The sequence below is a fragment of the Tenrec ecaudatus genome, chromosome 7 (genome assembly GCF_050624435.1).
Source record: "Tenrec ecaudatus isolate mTenEca1 chromosome 7, mTenEca1.hap1, whole genome shotgun sequence".
In the NCBI taxonomy this organism is placed as follows: domain Eukaryota; kingdom Metazoa; phylum Chordata; class Mammalia; order Afrosoricida; family Tenrecidae; genus Tenrec; species Tenrec ecaudatus.
Window position 1 is genome coordinate 38,855,339 of NC_134536.1, and position 15,939 is coordinate 38,871,277.

General features: G+C 40.6%; 1 protein-coding gene across 1 annotated transcript in view; it reads right to left on the bottom strand.

Moving 5' to 3' along the window:
• The window catches only part of LOC142452350 (uncharacterized), an 87,312-nt gene that overhangs the window by 44,137 nt on the left and 27,236 nt on the right, over nt 1–15,939 (bottom strand). Inside the window, exon 5 of the mRNA XM_075553728.1 lies at nt 14,314–14,474. Coding sequence (XP_075409843.1) covers nt 14,314–14,474 — 161 coding nt within the window. The remainder of the gene's footprint in view (nt 1–14,313; nt 14,475–15,939) is intronic.

Below are 15,939 nucleotides of genomic sequence, written 5' to 3' on the forward strand. Positions count from 1 at the left end.
ACCCAATTGTCGGCCACTGGAGATCCCCTCACAGAGGGGTTTAGGAGAGGAGATGGGTCAGTCAGGGTGCGAGGTAGTACTGAAAAAGAACACAGCTTTCCCCCAGATCCTGGATGCTTCCTCCCCCCAACTACCATGATCCGAATTCTACCTTGCAGGACTGGATAGGGCAGAGATTGTACACTGGTTTATATGGGAGCAGGAGGCACAGGGAATCCAGGGTGGATGATACCTTCAGGACCAGGGGTGTGAGGGGCGATGCTGGGAGAGTAGAGGGTGAGTGGGTTGGAAAGGGGGAACTGATTACAAGGATCCACATGTGACCTCCTCCCTGGGAGATGGACGGCAGGGAATGGGGGGAAGGGAGACTCTGGATAGGGCAAGATATGACAAAATAACAATCTATAAATTATCAAGGGCTCATGAGGGAGGGGGGAGCGGGGAGGGAGGGCAAAAAAAAAGAGGACCTGATGCAAAGGGCTTAAGTGGAGAGCAAATGCTTTGAAAATGATTAGGGCAAAGAATGTAGGGATGTGCTTTATAAAATTGATGTATGTATATGCATGGATTGTAATAAGAGCTGTATGAACCCCTAATAAAATGTAAAAAAAAAATTTTAAACAAAAAAAAAACAAAGTGACATTTCGTTTTCCAAAATGATAAAAAAAAAATATGTAATGATATAGGAAACATCAAGAGAAGATGGAAGGAACACACAGCCACTGGACCAAAAAGAACTGGCTGCACACAATCACGTCACGAGGTGGCCTATGTTCAAGAACCAGTGGTACTGCAGGAAGAAAGGCAAGCTTCCCCACGGCGTTAGAGAAAAACAAGTCTCCAGGGTTGACGGAAAAACAACGGAACTGTTTAAACAAGCTGACTGGAAGCCTTCCCTTGTCTCTGCCAAGAAATTTGAGGGGGCTGCTTGGCCAACCAACTACTAAAGATTCATACTTGTGCCTATTCCAAAGAAAGGTGACCCATAGAATGCAGAAATTATCATACTTCAAATAAGATTCCCTGCAGTGCCATCCTGCTGTGTACAGAATGAGCCCTCTGAAAAGCAAAAGGAGGGAGTGGAGTAAGTCCTCTGGACCAGAGATCCCTATCCAGTGAACCTCCTGGATCCAGGTAACTGCTATACCATCAGAGGGGCAGCAGCCAAACTGGAAGCGAGAGCATGGAACAGAGTGCTGGGCTGGCCAACCCAGGGAGCAAGTTCCGATGAGTGCTTTTGTGTAGGAGGCTGGCTTGCAGCTTGGGGTGCTTCTGGGCACTTGGGGAAGTTAGGCTTACTGTCCACTGAAATGGAACTGAGTGCCTTTGGGCTGAGCCTTAGCAATCCTATAGGACAGGGTGGAACTGCCCCTGTAAGTTTCTCGTTACAGGCATAGAAAATCCTCTCTTTCTTCTGCAGAGCAGCTGGTGGTTTCGAACTGCTAGTCTTGCAGGGAACAGCCCAATGATTAACAACTACGCCACCAGGACTCCCTGGGAAAGGAAAATACCTGCTGCTTGAAAAGTATTTTTTAGTATTCGATTATGTATTCCCATTTACCAAATAATCCATTACTTAGCCAAAGTATTGGGTAATAGTATAGAAGTATTAAGTTTGAGATAAGAATTTTTGCAGTGTGAAAAACCACATGTCATTTTTCATCTATGTTAGCTTATATTCTGGAAGAGAAGCTCATACATAATGGAAGAGATTATTCAATTTCCCCTAGTCACAATGACATTCTTTCATGCACTAAATAGAAAACCATACAGTAAATATATCAAATAGCCTTCAAGAGTCAGCTACGAGTGCTTCCTAAATAAGATCATTTACTTTATTTCACAGCTCAAGATGAAAGCTGTCTAAATAAAATTTCTTTAAAATACATTTTAAATATTAGGAGGTATTGTTATATAAAAGAGAAACAAACACAGTGGTTATGTCTCCACAGAATTGGGAGTGTGCATGCACACTCCACCACGGCACTCCAAACCTTGAGGGCAACATAACCACATGGTCCTAATATATTTTTAAGTTCCCTCAATGGCACAAACAGTTCACACTGGGCTAGTTACTTAGGTTAGTATACCACCATGAAGTATCTTGGAAAAGCCTACCATTCTGCTTCCATAGAGATATCAAAACCCTTTGGAGCTATTGTTTTCTGTCATGTAGAGTCATTATGAGTTGAAATCAACTTGACAACAAGAAGTTTTGCTTGTCTTAATACATTTTAAAGTTACACAATCTATTCCAAGATGTGGATATAATGGAAGTAATAAGATGTTAGATGTTTTTGTATATAATTGTGTCACACATATATCCACCACCATATATATATACATAGGATATATATATATATAAAACCTATGTATTAACTTGGCTCGACTGTGATTCTCAGTATTGTGTAATTATCTTCAATTTCTGTGATCTGATTCAGGCAACCCATGTGTTGTAAATCCTCACCTCGAGTTCATGAAAGGATTAGAGGCAGCTATATAAATGGGGAAGGATTAGGTTGCACCTTGAGTCAATTTCTTTTGAGCTAAGAAATCAAACAAGTGAGCAGAGAGCAGGGGAATTTCCACAACCAAGAAAGAAGAGCCAGGCAGAAGCAACAAAGCCCACATGGAAGAAGCATACCAGCCTGTGCGATCACAAAGTGTCAAAGAGATCAGGTATAAGGCATCATCAGAAAAAAAAAATCTTACCACAGTGAATGAAGGGGCGGGGGTGCAGAGTGGAGACCCAAAGCCCATTTGTTGGCCACTGGAGATCCCCTCTAGTTCCTAAATGCTTCCCCCACCCCTCTTCCCCCACTATCATGATCAGAATTCTACCTTGCAAGTCTGGCTAGACCAGAGGATGTACACTGGTACAGATAGGAACTGAAAACACAGGGAATCCAGGACGGATGATATCTTCAGGACCAGTGGTGTGAGCAGTGATACTGGGAGGGTAGAGGGAGAGTGGGTTGGAAACGGGGAACTGATTACAAGGATCTACATGTGACCTCCTCCCTGGGGGACAGACAACAGAAAAGTGGGTGAAGGGAGACATCAGACAGGGTAAAATATGACAAAATAATAATTTATAAATTATCAAGGGCTCATGAGGGAGGGGTGAGTGGGGAGGGAGGTGAGAAAATGAGGACCTGATACCAGGGGCTTAAGTGGAGAGCAAATGTTTTGGGAATGATGAGGGCAATGAATGTACAGATGTGCTTTACACAATTGATATATGTATGGATTGTGATAAGAGTTGTATGAACCCCTAATAAAATGATTTTTTAAATTTTTATTATATAATCTAAAAAAGAAAGAAGAGCCAGGAGCAGAGACCATCCTTTGGATTCAGGATTCCTGTGCTGGGGATCTCAGAGACCCAAGAAAAGACTCATGCCAAGATGCATATGGATATGGGCCCACAGAGGGGCCCATATTGGGCCCACAGAGGTTGAAAGGAAATTAGGCCTTTCCCTAAAGCCAACGTAATGCCTTCCCCAAGCGTTGGCACCCTGAAGTCAGAATTCCTAGCCTCCAAAACAGAATCAATTTCTGTTTGTTAGAGACACCCACCTGTATTTTAGTTATAGCAGTACTAGAAAACTAAGAGAAATGTGTATTTTTAAAAACATTGGTTTATAACTAAAGAGTACACTAATAGCAAACAGTAGTAAGTTTTTGCATGCATCCTAATTGAAAGACCCGTTCTAATACCATATGGTAAACTTATATTACATATATTATTAAAAATTCTCAATAAATTTATAGGACTGCTTTTCAGTCATCAAAACACTAAAGACATAAAAGATGTGTAACACTTGTCTTATTTTGCTATTAATAAAGGACTCTTACTTGTTTCTGTATGCTGCTTAAGTTTAGGTGGTTTTAGCAAGTCAAGTGACTGTATGTTGTAAAACAAATAATCCAGGATCAAGCGTAAGTATCTGCTGTTGCCCTGACCTGGAAGGTTCCCAACTTGGATATCACCCACTTTGGTAAACAATGTTTTCATCTATCTGGAAGTGTTTCGTTCATGTTTTTGTTCATTTGTTTGTTTAATGTGTAGAATGGTTATATACTATATACTAAGGCAAGCATTTGATATTAGATATGAACTATGTTTATAAATTCTGATTTACAAATTCCAGTTAAAAGAAAGGAATGGGACATGTTCTTAATCTGGGGTCTGCCCGGACTATACAAAATTGTCAAAAAATAACTTTAAAATATCCATTCCTAAGTCAAGTCTTAAAGTCACACTTTGCTGCCAGGGGACTCCTACCCATGCCAATGTGGTCATGTGGTCAAAGCAAACGAGAACAATTGCAGTCTAGAAGAGTCCCAGTGCTAGCTATCCAACCTGCTTTCTTAGAAATGTCATTGAACCTTAGCAAATAAAATGATCAGGCCATCACAGATCATCTCTTAGGACTCATCTTCTCCTAACAGCTGGACAGTATGAATGGGTGGTCGGTGGAATTTCTGGTACATCACTCATCGTGATTCTAGAATATCAGGTCTAGAGAAAATTCTCAGGCAGAGATTTTGACATGAATATAAATGTAGAAAGTGAAACTAATACTAAATGTCTTTTCAATTATACATTTATCACACCCTTTTCCAGTTAGTTATTCATCTACTAAAGAAAGGACATATTGATTGAGCTCTATTACATTGCACGGGGCCTGAGAGGTGCAGTGGATGATAAGCCAGCTTCCTCACAGAAAGGTCACAGATGGAACCCCTGAGCCACGCATGGGAGAACAGCGTCGCAGTGTGATTCCACATGGACGAGAGCTTTGGAAACGCCATGAGGAAGTTCTAGTCGATGAGACAGGGTCCACTTAACAGCAATGGGTTGGGTTTTCATTTGTTTGTTTTGGGAGCTTGTTCATTTTTGGTGGGTTGTGAGTTTTTGTGTTTGGTAAGCACAAAAGTGAAACATTCCCTGACACCACCGAGCTTTCACTCAGTTTGATTTGTAAGTAATCAAATGCAATAAAATGTTATTCTCTACAGTAGATGTCTATGCAGAGTACAGGGGACTTGAAAAAATGTTACTCTACTTTCAAGAATCAAAAAAGGCTTTAAATTTGGAACAACACGTGACAGCAACCTCCCTAAAGATCTGGGCGTGTCCTCTGAGCACATGCGCATATGAAGGTGCTCTATGAGGTGAGCTAAGGAACAAAGACATGAACGATATGCCCAAGAAAGTAGGTCTGGTGGAGCGCAACAGAGGAAAGAAGGCTACATGCATAGGCAAGAGCCAAAGAGCTGAGACCCTTAAAAGCCACAATAAGAAGAATATTGTTCTATATCCAATGGGGAGTCAATAAATCTGTTTAATCAAGGTTTATAACAATGATTAGTGTGTGCTTTAAAAATACTCTGGATGCACAGGGGCTGATTGGACACAAAAATTTAATAAAGTAGTCAAGGCAAGATAAAAACAGCAGGAAATGAGGGAGGGTAATTGTATGGAAAGCAGGAAATCAATGAATATTTCTGAGATGAAATGTTAAGATCTGATGACTATGTGGAATAAGTGATGATGGAACCTCAGCTAGCTCCTGTATTTCTGGTTTACGTTCTTGTTGGAATAGTGGTGAGGCTTACCAATATGGTAAATACAGGTTCAGAAGAAGAGGGTCAGATTAAAAACCCTAAAATTTCAAACACAGGGGGGAAAAGATAAGTCAATGAAGGAAACAGAAGACACATTAAGAGGTGTTTTTTTTTTTAAACAGTGACCTAGAAGCCGAAAAGAGATTTTAAAGAAGTCAGTGTGTATCAGACCCGATCGGGAATCATTCATAAGAGTCAGCAGAGAGACCTGGAACTTGTCGTGGGCTATTTTTTGTTTTCTTTTCTTTTTTCATGTCTATGTATATTAGATAAGCAGGATAAACAATCATGAGGAGAAAACAACGGGAATGTCAGTTCTCAGGGGACAGTGGAAGTGGGGAAGGATTGGGGACCCAAGAACCCCAAAGACAAGGGAACAACAAAAGACCTTAAAAATAATGGTGAGGAGGGCAGAGGATGCCTGCTGGGGTTCGATCAAGTGCAATTCAGCTAAGAGGAATTACTCCGAGCCGAATGAAAGTCAAAAATGATAGTGGGACAGGAGGTAAGGAAAAGGAAACAGAGGAAAGAACTAGGAGGCAAAAGACTTTTATAAATGTATAAATACAAGCACGTATATATGTAACTATATTAATATGTATAATGGTAGGAATATAGGTCTATGCGCATATATTTATCGGTTAAGTATAAAGGTAGCAGACAGACATTGAACCTCTACTCATGTCCTGCCTCCACACAAGAACACTTTGTTCTAATAACCTGGCATTCTGTGATGCTCACCTTCCCGGCACTAGTGCTGAAGACAAATGGGTGCATAAGCTAATGTGGTGAAGAAAGCTGATGGTGCCCGGCTATCAAAAGATATAGCTTCTGGGGTCTTAAAGGCTTGAAGATAAATAAGCGGCCATCAAAGACAACAAAGAAGAAGCACACCAACCTGTGTGATCACAAGGTGTCGACAGGATTAGGTATCTGCATCTGAAGACCCAAAACAAACAGCCATTTCGATGTAAACCAGGGAGTTTGGAATGGAGACACAAAGCCCATCTGTAGACAATTGGACATCCCCTCAGAGAAGGGTCACAAGGAAGGGATGAAGCAGCAGGCTGCAGCAGTACAGCACAGATGAAATACATAGCATTCCTCTAGTGATTTCAAGCTTCTTCCCCGCAATTATCTTAACCCCAGGTCTACGTTACAAATCTGGCTAGACCAGAGAAGTACACTGGTCTCAACACACAGAATTCAGGACAGATAAACCCTCAGGACCAGAATAGTGATACCATGAGTGTAGAAGGAAGGTGAGGGGGAAAGGGGAACCAAGGGGAAAACCAATCACAATGATCGACATACACCCAACCCCAGAGTGACAAACCACAGAAATGTGGGTGGAGGGAGACAGCGGATGGTGTAAGATATGAAAATAAAAACAATTTATAAATGATCAAGGGTTTGTGGGGCAGGGGGTGGTAGAAAGAGGAGCTCATACAAAGGTCTTAAGTAGAAAGAAAGCGTTTTGAAAATGATGATGGTAACACATGCACAAATGTGCTTGATACAATTGAGGCATGGATTGTCATAAGAGCTGTAAGAGCCCCCATTAAAATGATTTATTCTTTTAAAAAGATGTAACGAAGTGAGGGCATGGTCATGTCACTAAAGGCACAGTATCCATCACATTTGGCCATTAAAAAAAAATCACATAACAAGGCAGTGGAGGAGGTTATAACCTACTGATTTAGTACAGAAAAGCACTAGAAACGGGGAGGAAAATCAACTGTTTTACATATTTTAACTATGAACGAAGGGGAGAGCTACAAAATAGAGATATAGAAAAATTCAAGATCAAAGGCATGAGGTGGGTTTTGTTATTTCTTAGGTTTTTTTACTTGGCTGTTGTTGGTGTGTCTGTGAGTGTGTGTGTGTGTGTGTGTGTGTGTGTGCACGCTTGGGTGGATAGGAAAAACGTTGTCAAGTTAATTGAGTTGAGGGGAAAGAGCTCATGAAGAGAAAAGTTTGAAAATATTAAAGTATAGGAGAAAGAAGAAATCACTGGTAAAACAAGGTCCAGGTTGTTGAGAACAGTAGATTAAGAAGGGTTGTTGTTGTGAAGTGACATTTAATTGAGACTCTGGTGACCTCCTATGTGCAGAGTAGAATTTTCTAGACTGTGGCCTTTGCAAAGCAAATCGCCAGACCTGTCTTCCAAGGATCCCATCCTTGAGTGGGCTTGATCCACCCCAATCTTCCAGCTGGTGGTTGAGCGGTCAGCTGTCTGTGCCACGGAGCAGCCTATACTAAAGGGCTAAGTCTTAATATGAGACCCTTCTTTTCCAAAAACGAGATGAGATTTCCTCTTAAAGAAAAATGTTATTAAGGATTACCAGGAGCTGAAGAGAGAGTGTTGGGGAATTGAAAACCTTTTGGAAACGGGCAGTAGTGAAAGAGGTACAACACAGTGAATGTGATTAATGTTACATTAAAAGAAGTGAAAGGAGGCTGGACAGAAGACTGGGGCAATAAGAGTGGACAAGAAAATGAGCATCGGGGTCCCTCAATAGGATGCTGTTGGATTTGAAAAGGCACACACCTGCAGTACCACCCTGAGGAGGAAGACTGGAGAATGCAGTGCCGGTGCTGAATATTAAACGTATCAGGGGCTGACAGAAGAATAAAAAATTAGTCTTGAAATAAGTACAGCAAGAATGCTTCTTGGAAGCAAGAATGGCGAGACACTGTCTCACATACTGTGAAGATGTTGTCAGCAGAGAGCAGTCCCCGGAGAAGGACATCACGCTTCATAAAACAGAGGGGTAGGGAAAAGAGAAAGACCCACAACGAGATGGATGGACACGGCTGCGGCCACAATGGCTCAAACACAACTGTATGTGAGGATGGCACAGGACTGGGCAGTGTTTGCTTCTGTTGTGCACAAGGCTGTTGAGTCTGAACCAACTCAACGGCACCAAGCAATAATAACAGCAGTACCACCAAATGTTCAACATAATTTGTTCTACGTACCCATGTGTTTACCTCATTTTTTCATTCATTTGATAAGTCTTATTAAACACGTTTTATGTGTTGCACGTTATAGAAGGCACTGGGCATACACAGTGAGAAAAGCAGGATCCTTACCTCATTGAGTTTAATCTAGTAGGAAATTATTAATTACAACTTGTGATAAGGGTTATGAAGTAAATACAGTGGGCCAACAGTAGATAACAAGGATAGTCAAAGTGGTAGGTAACCTGAAGGACAAAAAGATCTAAGCCGAGGGACTGTCTACCTCTTTAATGAAAGTTTTAGGGGAGGGAAGAGCTTATTGAGATTGGTACCTGAAAGGAGCCACTGTTAACTGGATTAGTCTACCATGGGGGCTGCCGGTCAAGCGGAAGAAGACATCCTGGTGGGGACGAGAGGGCTTAATCCTCCGACAGTGGTGCTAAACAGTTTTGAGGTCTCTGACGAGCGAGAACCTAGCCCAGCTCATGAAAGGCAGTGGTCGGCAGGCTGCTGGAAAGTTTCTGGCTTGGAGGACTTCACGTGGTAAAGGAGCAGCCCACACAAAACCCTGTGCCTTCAAGTCACTTTCAACTCCTAACGACCCTGTGGGGCAAAGAAGAATTGCTCCATCGAGTGTCAGAAGCTGTGAATCTCTAGATGAGCAGAAAGCCTCGTCTTTGTCCTACAGAGCGGAGGTTGAATTTGAACTACAACTCTATACTTAGCAGCACAGTGTGTAATCCACTATACCACCAGAGGATCCAGGGACACCAGCAACGGAGCAGACACTACAAGAGAAACAAAGCACGTATGGATGCTCTCCATTTGGGAGTAGGGTCAGGGGATGCCAAGTGAAAGAACATGTGACATTCAAATGCATATCCCAAAAACTTTTCAGTTTTACTTTGGTGAGATAAATGCACTTGGAATCTTTTATTATGCTAACCAAGAGTACTTTCCCCTTCATAAAAAGAAATTTGGAAGGTCTATTATAATTCCAGCAGGCTAAATTTTCAGAAATCTCTTCATCTAATAACCTTCTTAACAAAATTATATTTAGCCATAAAAATGAATTAAATCACATATTCCTTTCTATACAAAGTCTTTTTGGTGTAATTTCATTATTGTAAAGTGTGAGGAAATGCTTTATCAAAGCATAATTTTCTATGTCTTCTTATAGCTCAGTGAGCTATTATATAAGGAAGGCTGTAAATGATAAGGCACAGTCATGTTCTGGGAAAATGGAATCAACCCAATGTTACGGCAGGGATCTAAGACAGACTCCTTGATTCCACTAGCTCCTCAAGCAGTTCCTGCCAGGCACCCACATGCACACTCGGTGTAGGAAGACGAGCTTAGGCTCTTCAGTCCCACCAGCACCTATGAGGAGGCACCCAAAAAAACCTGAATTTTTTTCCCCAAAAGTTATATATTTACATTTTTTAAAACACAACTTTATCACCATCAAAGTACTCTCCATAACACTTAATATATTTGTCAAATCTGCTATTCCATTCTTGGAAACATTTCTCAAACTCATCTGTTTGGATGGCTGATAGCATCTCCCTCAATTCTATCAGCACCTTTTCTACTGTGTCAAATCACTGTCCTTTCATGCCCGTCTTCACTCACAGAAACAAAAAGAAGTCTCACAGAGTGCGGTCAGGTGAGTTGGGCAAGAGAAGTATGCTGTTTGTGCCAAAAACTAGCATACTGAGGTGGCTGGGTTAATAGGTACATTTGTCAAAACTAGTCCCCCGTCTGCCACAAATCGGGCCTTTTTGTCGCACACTGTTACACAATCTTCTCCGAACCTCTAAATAGAAAATTTGATTAACAGTCTGACCTGGTAGAAGGAACTAACTCCAAATGCACTATCCCCCTCACATCAAACAGAACATTGGTCTGTTTGGGTTTCGTTGAGGGGAGGATCTTGAGTGGGGTTAGTCCTTCATATACAAGCTGACAGTCAAAAGCAGAATATTTGGAGATATTGTTCAAGTGTTATTGGCAAAATCTCATCATTCGGACTCTACTCATTCAATTTGAGTAATAATTTTCTTCATTTCTACACCACAAAAAATTGTCAAGTGCTCTCCACGCTAAAAAGCTCAGCACCGAGTTCAAACACAAGTGTCTAAAATTTAGTCCTCTCTTCATAACACCTGTTTAATCATCTAAGACTGTTTCTTTACAGTGAAAATCTCAAAATCTTTGAAAATTTAGTAAATCAGACTGCTCATGAATTGCCATTTTTCAACTGTCTTTCGAGTTTAAATGTTACCAGTTAAGTTCTTTACAGACACTTTACTTACTTCTTTTATGAATTTTATTGCTTTCCATTAAGCTAGACTGGACCTCCTTCATTGTTTGGCAGTCAATTTCTTTAAATCATTTTATAGGGGGCTCTTACAACTCATAGCATTCCATACATCAATTGTATCAAGCATATTTATATATATGTTGCCATCATAACTTCCAAAACATTTTCTACTTGAACACTATGCAGACCCATACAGATAGGTAACTTATTAAAAAGTGTTAAGTGTCGCATATGGTTAAAGGGATATTATCCTTAAAGTTAGAATATATGATTTGAAAACACAACTTCTAAAATATGACACAAATAATTTTACAGATACATTAAAATAAAGCAGTATCAGTTCTTTGCCAGGCATCTAAAAATATATGTTTCCCTGCTCAAAAATATAAAAATTGACTGAAAAGTTTATGTGCTGAACATCTGAGTATCTGAACAACAAAAAAGTGAAGGATTCAACTAAATTTAAATTCCTGATCCATAGTATATCCTCAATAATTAACAAACACGTGGTGCTTGAATGAATAAAATTTTCCATATACTTAAATTTTGTACAGAAGTGACTGCAAATCACCGCCATAAGTAACAGCACTATCTGTCCATAAAGATCAAAAGCAAGTACAGCTAACGGTGACGGCAAAGGGGGACAGAGGGCTGTTCTCCCCTATTCTCTATCACTTCAGCGAAGTGTAGCTACCTAGTTAAGCAACAAGACCTCGAACCTCTGGCATCAAGAAAGGCATGACCTGGGGTGCAGTTTGCTAACCTGACAAACTGGCCTCCTGGAGTTCCTACTCATGGAAAAGCCAAGGAGGCCCACATTCCTCAGCACACAATGGATCTTTCAACAACATGGGAATCTGCCTTTGTGAGGGTAGTTACAAAGAATGGATGGAATGCTCTGTGTTGCAAGCAGCTATTTAGTTACTTACCAGAACGATGAATAAAGGACTTATTGGAAATGTTTCTTGAGCTCAGAAATATTTATATTACAAAGGAAATGACGTAAGTCCAGCCTTTTCTCCAAACAGTCAAGAACAGATTGAGTTTGTTAATTACTCAATAATGGTCTTTCATCAAAATTTAGAATTGCCTTTTCCTGGGCTTTAAATCTTCCTGGGCTTGAAAGCATTGTTTATGGGCATTTGTTTACATCTGTGTTGCTCTACCCCTCCCCCTTAGGAGGGCTTAAGTGGCTCCAAGGATCATTCCAAAGATGTGTACACTGCAGTAGAAAAATATATTGAAAATGAGGGAAATGAGATAAAGAGTAACTGAAATGGACACATCATTGAGATGAAGGTAAAAATGAGGGATGTATGCCAATAGAGAATATTATGTCCTATATTATTTTAAAATAAATTCTAAGCTAGGTTCTAGGTTTTCAGACAACCAATTCTAACCCCCAAAGGCAAATATTCAACAGTTATACATTAAATAAAAATTATCGGAGACTTCAAAAAGTTCACAGAAAAATTCTATTATTATTTCATTCCATTTTTTTCACAAACTTTTGAAGCACCCTCATATTTACTACAGGAAAATATTGACATGAAGTCCCACTACTGATATTAAAAAGTAATTTTTCCAAACACAACTAATAAAGGTGAAATATCCTAAATATTTTCTCCATAAATATTTTATATGGTATATTTACTCTTACATATTCCTAGTTTTTATTGCATATAATATATGTAGAACTTATGAGAAAATAAGTTTTGGGGGGTTTGCATAGTTTGCAAAAAAAGAACAGAGTACGTATTCTTTGCATAGAATACAATATTATAGTTTTGTATGAAGTTTGTGTATAGCTGAACACTTTGTAAAAACTTTTAGCTAAGATGAATGGGGCTGTTTCACCAATAACAGCAATAATAAAGTGAAATCCACTTTGCTCTACTGATGCTCTAGAATGAGTCCAACACATTCTTATTACCTGAGTGGTCAACTGGTCATTCTTATTCATGTAATACTTTTTAACTGCAGCAGAAAAGAAGGTCCTCAACAAGATGGACTGACACAGTGGCTGCAACAACAGGCTCAGACATAGGACAGTTATGAGGATGACTCAGGACCAGGCAGTGTTTTTGGTTCTGTTGTACAGAGAGTCACTGTGATCCGGAACCAACTTGACAACACTTAACAACAACAACATGGATCAAATGTCATGGTAAGAGTAGGGTCTTTCAGATTGATAAATGGGATGGTCCTCACATATACCTGAGTCCAGTCTATCATCTCCCAACAGCCCCTATCAACAGAACCCTTAGGTTGAAGAACCAAGATAAACCCTTCACGCCCTTTACCTGGCTGTTTATGTCAACTGTAGTGCAGTGAATTATTTGACGTGGCACTTCCAGCCATCGTCTTTGTAGCTCCTACCAAATGACTAAGTGGGATCATGCTAATAGGGTGTATGGAACTCTAATGTGAGGATCGGTCCATTTGCCCATCCCCCTATATTTAAAATGAGCCATCTCAGACACAGGAACAGGGATGTCACTTCCATCAAAAAAGATGAGCAAGGAGGGGCATGGGTTTTGCACACTGAACCACCTCCTTACTCCAAGACAGGGAGAGCTGTGGATCCAGACAGCAGAAGAGCAGTAACAGAAGAGGCGGTGCAACGTGGTTCTGCGTGAGACAGAGCTGCGGCTTCACTGTCCGTGGAGCAAACACAGGCGAGTGCCTTTTGGCAGAAGGCTCACTTGGGGAGTTGGGTGCCTCCAGGCATTTAATCAAGGCAGCTAGGTTTGCAAACCATAGCTAGAACTAAACACCTTCCGGTTGAGGCATACTTAAACCGGAATAGAATGCCTTGGAGCCTCTAACAGTGTGTGAAAAGAGCATTGCCCATGCAAGGCAGAGGCCAAGAAGCCTTGTGCCCAAGGAGGCCAAGAGTCAGAGCGAGGCCTGCCTGCATGGCCAGCTAAGAAGAGGCGTTCCTAACTGATCAACTGTAACTTCAACATTTTCTGATCCTGAACTGTAGCCTGGTCACTTTCCTAATAAAATTCATCAGCACTGTCTCTCTGCTCCATGTGGCCACTACAGTGAATTTTCAAGCCCAGACGTGAATCAGAGAGTGCTATGGGAAAGATGGCTGGTGTCAGAATTGACAAGGAAGATGGACAGCTGGAGACATGTCTGCCCTCTACCTGATAGTACTTGGTGTTGAGTTGATGTTGCGTTTGGCTCTCCTACCCCGTTGGGCAGTCAGGGAGGTTAGCGCTGTTCCCACAGCATTCGTGCACCGACAAACAGGAAAGCACCTCACTTATAAAATGAGATTATACAGGCTCCCAAAATTAAGTGACATCAAATTTCTATTACAAAAAATAGAAAAGAACTTGCTTTTAAACGTGATATTTGCAGTGTGCTGTAATTTGTTTTACCTGCTATCTCCAGCAGTAGGTTCAAGTGACCTCCTTCCGCCACCTTTACAAATCCAACCTGGTCTCTAAATGTGTCCACGCCTTGAAAAGGCAAAATCACATGTTTTCCTCGCAGGAGCTCCTCGATGATTGGTTTTAATTCCAAAAGCGCATCAATCCCCCTAATAGGAGATAATATATATTTTCACTAATGTAGTAAGCAATACAACCAAAGAAGGGGCAAAATAATCAGTTGTAGAAATGTAAATTAATTTTAACATTTGTGCTACCATTTTTACTAATTATTTTAAAGTTTAGAATACCTTCTAAATCCAGCCTATATGATTAAAACCTATACATGTCTCACTAGCTAGAAAACTATTATTAATTTTTAAATTAAAGTCAGGAAGGAAGTGAATTAAGTTGTAGCCTGGTTATAAATTTCCACTGACGACTCCCTTGCTTTCCAACACTTTAAAAAGGTCTTGTGCAGCAGATGCACCTAATGCAATGCATCATTAGCTCTTCTGTGAGCAGCGTTAAAGTGCTGAAAAGCAAAGCTGAGGACTAGTGTGCCTGATGCAAGCCATGCTACTTTTGATCGCTTCATATTCATATAAAGATTGGACACTGAATAGTGAAGGGTGCCAAAGAATCGATGCATCTCGATTATGATGCTGGTGAAGAATCTTGAAAGTACCAGGGACTGCCAAAAGAACAAATCTGTCTCGGAAAAGTACAGCCAGATTGCTCCTTAGGGGTAACGCTGGCGAGACTTCGTCTCATATACTTTGGACATGTTGTCAAGGAGACTAGACCCAGGGCAGGACACTGTGCTTGGTAAAGTAGAGGGGCCACGAAAAAGAGGAAGGCCCTTGTCCAGCAGCATTGATACGGTGGCTGCAGCAGTGCGTTCACACATCCCTCATGAGGATGACAGCAGACCAGGCAGGGTTTTGTCCTGTTGTTATGAGATGGAGCTGATGCCACAGCACCCAACAACTACAACAATAAAGATATGAAAGCAAACACTACTTAATTATTGACCAAGGAGTGTCCAACTAAGAAAATACTGAATGGACCATTCAAAACAATTACTAATAAATATATCTGGAGAAAGTCAGTCCTTACAAGAACTTAGATTATGTGTAAAATTTCTAGTTTCTTATATAAAGAATATAGTATTAACTACTTGCAAGATACTCTCCTAAAACTGAATGTACTTATAATAGTATAATAAAATGTACTGTACCATTGTTTATATGGGAAAAACTTAATGATATTCCCTTTTGAAGCTCTGGAAAACAACATTTGTTATTTCTGTTTAGGCTATGTGGTGATATAGTTTACTCCGTGTTTCAAATAAATGTCTACTATATTAATGAATCAGATAATTGGGATCGCTTGCTAACCAGAATCAGATTTTACCATCAAGAGTAAACACTAGAGGGCAGCAATTACGCACAAAACCAAAAAGCACATTCTTCAGGTACGTAGAGATAAGCCACAATTTAAGTTCTTTTGATCAGTGACGTATTCACCCATAGTTACTGGTCAGGAGGAGTGCTGGTGGCGTAGGCGTTATGCACTGGGCTGCGAACTGCAAGGCCCGCAGCCCGAAACCACTAGCCATTTTTCAGGAAAAGA